At 36.1% G+C, this 6,741-nt stretch overlaps 1 protein-coding gene across 1 annotated transcript in view; it reads left to right on the forward strand.

The window, feature by feature from the left end:
• LOC107687920 (acetyl-coenzyme A synthetase, cytoplasmic-like) overlaps positions 1-6,741 on the forward strand; it is a 31,854-nt gene that overhangs the window by 21,998 nt on the left and 3,115 nt on the right. Inside the window, exons 7-16 of the mRNA XM_016485408.1 lie at positions 182-247; positions 1,767-1,876; positions 2,100-2,237; positions 2,986-3,156; positions 3,315-3,448; positions 4,488-4,620; positions 4,786-4,842; positions 5,470-5,550; positions 5,734-5,842; positions 6,599-6,667. Of these exons, the coding sequence (XP_016340894.1) occupies positions 182-247; positions 1,767-1,876; positions 2,100-2,237; positions 2,986-3,156; positions 3,315-3,448; positions 4,488-4,620; positions 4,786-4,842; positions 5,470-5,550; positions 5,734-5,842; positions 6,599-6,667 (1,068 nt within the window). The remainder of the gene's footprint in view (positions 1-181; positions 248-1,766; positions 1,877-2,099; positions 2,238-2,985; positions 3,157-3,314; positions 3,449-4,487; positions 4,621-4,785; positions 4,843-5,469; positions 5,551-5,733; positions 5,843-6,598; positions 6,668-6,741) is intronic.

A 6,741-nucleotide genomic window follows, 5' to 3' on the forward strand; every position in this document is an offset into this window, starting at 1 on the left:
ATTCAGTGACTAGTTCTTCTCCAGAGTTGCTAATTCCAGCAACCTGGTACCTTATGAACACGTTTATTTCCTAAAGGACTGATAAAATCCTGTGCATCTTCCTACAGTCTATCTTTCTCTTCCTATCTCATGTGTTTGTTCTTTCTTTCTCTCTCTCTCTCTGTGTATATGTGTCCTACAGATAGTGTTTACAGAGGTGACAAGCTGATCAATCTGAAGAAGATTGCGTCTGAAGCTCTGGAGCGCTGTAAGTTGATTGAATTTACAAGTCATTTTTAGGGGGGGGGTGATTCCAACTCAGCGATTCTGTTTTTTTTGTTGTTGTTTTTCTGACATGTTGGTGTTATATCTTTAAATGCAGCTGGATAAAACAAAAACTCTGTCTGTCTTTATTTCAGGCTGCAATGCAACAAAACCTCTCACCCATCCATTATACACACACACAGCGGAGCACTCACCCAATCAGAGACTGCCAGGGGTTGCCAGGCAACAGCACAGTTTGGAACCCTTCGCTTCATGTCACCATGGCAACGTGTGAAATGAGACACGCATCATAGAGCAAACAGAAAGCATGTAGCATGGGTGTGGATTGTGTAGCGTGTGACTGAATGATGATGTTGTTGATTTGGCACATAATCATTTATGATTATTGATGGTGTCACTCAATAAATGGCATAATGCCATGACGAGAACAAGTATGCAAACATAACTATTATTATTCATAATTATTCATATGAGCTTAGAAATGTGCAAAAACCTCTAAAAACACCTTAGCAACCACATAGTAATACCCTAGCAACCACCCACAGCACCCTAGAATCAGAGGTGGATTTAGTGATTTGGGGGCCCCAGGCAAAATACAGGAATTGGGCCCCATACAATTTCACACATTTACAACCTTGAGGTTCCTTTCACCGTTGTGATGCTCGCTGCTGCATGACCGTGCAATTCTAATTCCTAATTCTAAACTTTAAAATACATTTATTTTTTATTTATTTTAATTACAAATTTTAATTAAACTGAAGGAAATTATACATTTACATGTCTAAGGATTATTTAAATTAAACATGAAGTGTGCCTGTGTGGAAAGTAACTGCGCATGCGTCCTCTTACTTGGGTCCTTCACAGAAACGAGTGAGCGATACTTAAACAATAAACATATAATACGCACTGTTGCTTAGCATTAAATTATAGCTTCATATGCATGATATTTTCATTTGTAGGGCCATATGAAATCCGTTTTATTTTTCCCAAATTAGTATTTTTTTTTTTTTTCGTTTAAATTTTTCTGGATGCTTATATCAAATTTTGATCAAAAAGCATGTCTACTTAATTGAAATCATGAAACTTGTTTAATTTTACAGCAGTTTATTAAAAGTTTAACAAAAATTACATTCTTAGGGCCCAAATTCTGTGCTTTTCATTTACATTTTTCTGTATTCCTTTTTAATGGTTTAATCAAAAACACAGTAAATTCCGTTTTTATAAATGGATTCCAGGATTTTGTCCCTGCATCGGAAATCATAGGGCCCTACATTTGCTACAAGAAGCACTTTCAACAGATAGTTGTCGTGGTAATGAACACCACAGCAACCACTCGTGCATCCATGCATCTCATAAATAAAAAGCATTTTAGGGGGCCCTTGGCTTTTGGGGGCCCAAGGCCGTCTCCTACATTTGCCTAATGGTTCAGTCCGCCTCTGCCTAGAATCATCACAGTCAATTTGCACAACAATTTTTTTTTTACTTTTAAATATAATTTTATGTACGTATTGTGATCTCTGTCTCCCTCAGCATGGCCTTGTGTGTTCAGAAGTGTGTGGTGGTCAAACATCATGCCTTCAGAACAAACAGTGATGCTTCCAACAAACTACAGGTTGGTCAAACAGTCGAGTTTTATGGACTGGACTTATTTGATGCTTTTCTAGCAGGAAAAATTGCCATGCATTTTTGTTGAATGGAAAGTAAATAATGGCAATATGTCCCTATTAATTTAAAATTCTCTCATATCCTACTCTATAGAAAAATAATGACCAAACTATTGTCTTGTGTGTGTGTGTCTCTGTGTGTGTGTGTGTGTGTGTGTGTGTGTGTTCCAGACCCCATGGGATGAATCATGTGACATTTGGTGGGATGATCTGATGGACGGTGTGTCAGACGAGTGTGAACCGGAGTGGGTGGACTCAGAAGATCCTCTCTTCATACTTTACACCAGCGGCTCGACCGGAAAACCCAAGGCAAGGGACCTCTCACCTAGAATTTAAAATATAGAAGTATAACAGTATATACAGTACAGTACATGCATACACTACAGTGCAAAAGTTCAGCTCAGTATGATTTTTCTTTTTGAAAGAAATTAATACTTTTATTCAGCAAGGATGCATTAAATTGATCAAAAGTGACAGTAAAGACATTTATGATGTTATGAAAGATTTCTATTTCAAATAAATGCTGTTCTTTTGAACTTTCTATTCATTAAAGAATCCTGAAAAAAAAATTCACAAACATATTAATGCAGCCCAACTGTTTTCAACATTGATAATAATCAGAAATGTTTCTTGAGCAGCAAAGCAGCATATTAGAATGATTTCTGAAGATCATGTGACACTGAAGACTGGAGGAATGATGCTGAAAATTACAGGAATAAATTACATTTTAAAATATATTCAAATAAAAAACTATTATTTAAAATTGTAATAATATTTCACAATTTTTACTGTATTTTTGATCAAATAAATGCTGCTAAATGTACTAAAAGTTACCTAGTAATGGTGTAAAACTGCAAAATAGCAAATTTTATTTCCATCACCACTTGTTGAATTAATGTGACAACAATTTTAGTATGATATCGTTAAAAAAAAAAATCAGCAGCACATACTGCTTCACATGCTATTTAAAAAAAAATTGTAAATACAGTATATACTGCACAGTGTGCACTATGCAGTATGTGAGTATTCGTTGATTTATTCCTTAAATTCTGTACAGGGGGTCGTTCACACCATCACTGGCTACATGCTCTATACATCACTGACCTTCAAATATGTTTTCGATTATCACCATGATGATGTTTACTGGTGCACTGCAGACATTGGCTGGATAACAGGACACTCCTACATCACGTACGGCCCGTTAGCCAACGGCGCCACCAGCGTGCTGGTAAGAAATATAATGCAGAATATTTACTTGCACAAACTGGTACATTTTGAACTTGTTCATGCAATATTCAGCATAGCTTTTACTGTAATTTTCAAAAATATAAAGTCAATTTGATCATTTACCACAAACAGTTTGAATGAGAGTGATTTGGTGTGTAGTTTGAAGGTGTGCCAGTGTATCCTCATGTGGGCAGACTGTGGGAGATCATTGAGAAGTACGCAGTCTCTAAGTTCTACACTGCACCCACTGCTATAAGACTGCTGATGAAATACGGGAAAGAACCACTGCAGCGGTGAGCGCGCGCACACACACACACACACACACACACACACACACACACTCATAGGGACCAAAAAATGTCCCGACAAGGATTTTGGATATTGCCATCTTTGTGGACACGTTATAGACACTTTGTGTTTACGTTGTAGTTCCCATGTTATTATATACATTTGAGTCCTCATAATAAAGCATATATACATAACACATGGTATATATGGTTTACTAATTATTAGTACTACCTAACCCTAACCTTTTAGAAAGAAAAAGAAAATGTAAACAATAATAGTAAAAATTATACAATTTATAATTATAATTATTTAGTTTTTTTTATGTATTTGTTTCTTCAAATATTATATATATATATATATATATATATATATATACACAAACACACACAATTATTATTATTATTACTTATAAAATATTACACAAAATGTTTACAATTATTTTTATTGTACAAATAGTTTTTCCACAACCTAACAGGATTTTTTTTTTTTAAATAACAGCTATTATTGTTAACATGTTATGTAATAATAAAAACATTTATATAATAATAGTAATTAATAGTTATATACATAAATATTATTGTATTATACAAAGGGCTGTCCTCCAGGGGGAGCTTGAGGCCTCAGAAAACCAAATCCTTCATTGAGCCGTATCAAAATCTCAGGATGTTTTATTTGACTTATTAAAGATATTGCAACAGGTCAACTAGTCCTGCTACGACCTGGTACAGATGTTGTTAAATGGTTAGTTAGTAGCCGATAGTGTTGAACTCACACATTCATGTTGTGTGATGAGTCTCTCACACATTTCTCAGTGGTGTGATTGTGCTCATAGAGAGTTTACACTATCAAAGGTTTTTAGCGCCACCTAATGGACACAAACTACCATTTTAGAAAAATTACCTTCTGTCAATATCTTTTTTTAAACAACATACAGTATGTGCTTCAAACATGGATGCTTTTAGTCTGTTTTCAGATATTGTACAAATATTGCACTGCAGTGTGGAAAACTAGTTATCTTAGTAATCTTGTTTCTGTCTGTTTCAGGTATGATCTGTCCAGTTTGCGTGTGTTAGGAACGGTTGGTGAACCCATAAACCCGGAGGCTTGGCTTTGGTATTATGATGTTGTGGGTCAGCAGCGCTGTCCGGTTATCGACACCTTCTGGCAAACGGAGACGGTAAAACATTTACAACAATCAAAACCAAGTTTTTTTCTAAAACCCCCTTTAACTGTGGTAAAATCAGCATTTTACCACAAGGTGCATTATTGCTTGCATGAAATGTCACATAATAGACACTAATAATAATAAGTTATTAGTTAACTCTGTTTGTTGTGTCGGCAGGGTGGCCATGTTCTGACTCCACTTCCAGCTGCTACACCACTGAAGCCAGGATCTGCAGTGAGTCTCCGGAAATTCACCTTCACTTATTACATCTTAAAGGGGTCATATGATGCGATTTCAAGTTTTCCTTTCTCTTTGGAGTGTTACAAGCTCTTGGTGCATAAAGAAGATCTGTAAAGTTGCAAAGACTAAAGTCTCAAATCCAAAGAGATATTCTTTATAAAAGTTAAGAGTCAGCCACGCCTACCTAAAACGGCTCGTTCTAACACGCCCCCACATATCTACGTCACTATGTGGAAATATTAGCATAATGCTGCCCAAATGTGCACACAAAGAAAGAAGGCGTGGCTTCAGGAACAGCAGTAGTGTTGATGCAGCCATGTCAGGGAGACGCTGTGTTTCAGTGCGAAAGCAAAAGCACTTTATTTGGCCTTCCGGAAGTAGATGCAATTAGGAATCATTGGTTAAGATTTATTTACAACAGAACACCCCAGATGTTCGAATTTGTGCAACGCATTTTATGGACGACAGTTTTTTGAACCTAGAAGAGTACAAGGCTGGCTGTGCACAAAGGCTATTTCTGACCTTTAAAATAGCATCATATGACCCCTTTAAATCTGTCTTGATGACACTGTTAAAAATGGGGATGGATGACTCTGATATTTACGTGTCCTCTCTGTGCAGACGTGCCCATTTTTTGGAGTCCAGCCTGCCATTCTCAATGAACACGGAGAAGAATTAGAAGGCGAGGCAGAGGGATACCTGGTGAGATTTTCATCCTAGTTTTAGATTGGTTATAACAGGTTACGTGGATTGTTATTGAAGTCAACATCGAATGATGTTCTCAACCCATTTTTATAACGTTTCATCCTTAAAGATCAAGCAGTGGTTCAGATATTCCAAACTGGAGCAGTTTATTCTGACTATAAACGGATGTTTTGGTCTCAGGTTTTCCGGAAGCCCTGGCCGGGAATCATGAGGGGTGTGTACGGGAATCAGGAGCGATTCGAGAGCACATATTTCAGAAAATTCCCAGGATTCTATGTGACAGGAGATGGTAATGTAGCAACACATCCATATCAGAACTAGTGTTGGTGAATGTTACATTTGAAAGTGGAATGTTACATTATTGCAAAAGTGATTAATTATGATACATTGTTACTTTTTTTTATAGAATTTTGTGTTACATTCTCTTACGTCTGCAAGTCCATATGGCCAAAATATATATATATATATTTTTTTTTTTTTTCTGGCCAAAATATATTTTAAATATATGCTAAATATATGTTGTAAACAGTGATGCTCAATGAAGTATATTTTTGAAAAATAAATAAATTAATTAATTTCAACTTTCATGAAAAAGTAATTTAGGTATTATGATGTAAATTCAGAAGGTAAGGTTGCTTTACATGTTTCTTCCAGAAAGCAATTCAATTAAAATCTCAACAAACAAAAAAAAATACAAATGTAACATTTTTTTTTTTTTTTGCTGTATGTGTAAAATTAAAAGTGTATTTGTCAGTAAATAAATAAATAAATAAATAAGTCCGTTATTTGTTTGAAAAAGTAACTCATGTGTTGTGATGTAAATTCAAAAGGTAATGCGTTACTTTACAGCTTACATCCAAAAAGCAATCTGACTGAATAACAGGCAGTTACTTAATATGTATTCGTCATGTGTACATTACCAGTCACCATGTGGCTGTTTCAGCAGAGTCACCAAACTTCAGCAGTTGCTATTTACAGCATGAGCTGTTGCTGTATCGTATGGCAGGATGTGCGTTACTGTAACCGAGGGTCCTTCTGTCCTCAGGCTGCAGGCGGGACAAGGACGGATATTACTGGATCACCGGCCGGATCGATGACATGCTGAACGTCTCTGGTGAGACTCTCAGACTGTGTTTCAGTGCTGCCACCTTGCGATTAGAGACGACACATTACTTTTCCTAATTCCTT

The sequence above is a fragment of the Sinocyclocheilus anshuiensis genome, unplaced genomic scaffold, assembly GCF_001515605.1.
Source record: "Sinocyclocheilus anshuiensis isolate Anshui unplaced genomic scaffold, SAMN03320099.WGS_v1.1 scaffold293, whole genome shotgun sequence".
Taxonomy (NCBI): domain Eukaryota; kingdom Metazoa; phylum Chordata; class Actinopteri; order Cypriniformes; family Cyprinidae; genus Sinocyclocheilus; species Sinocyclocheilus anshuiensis.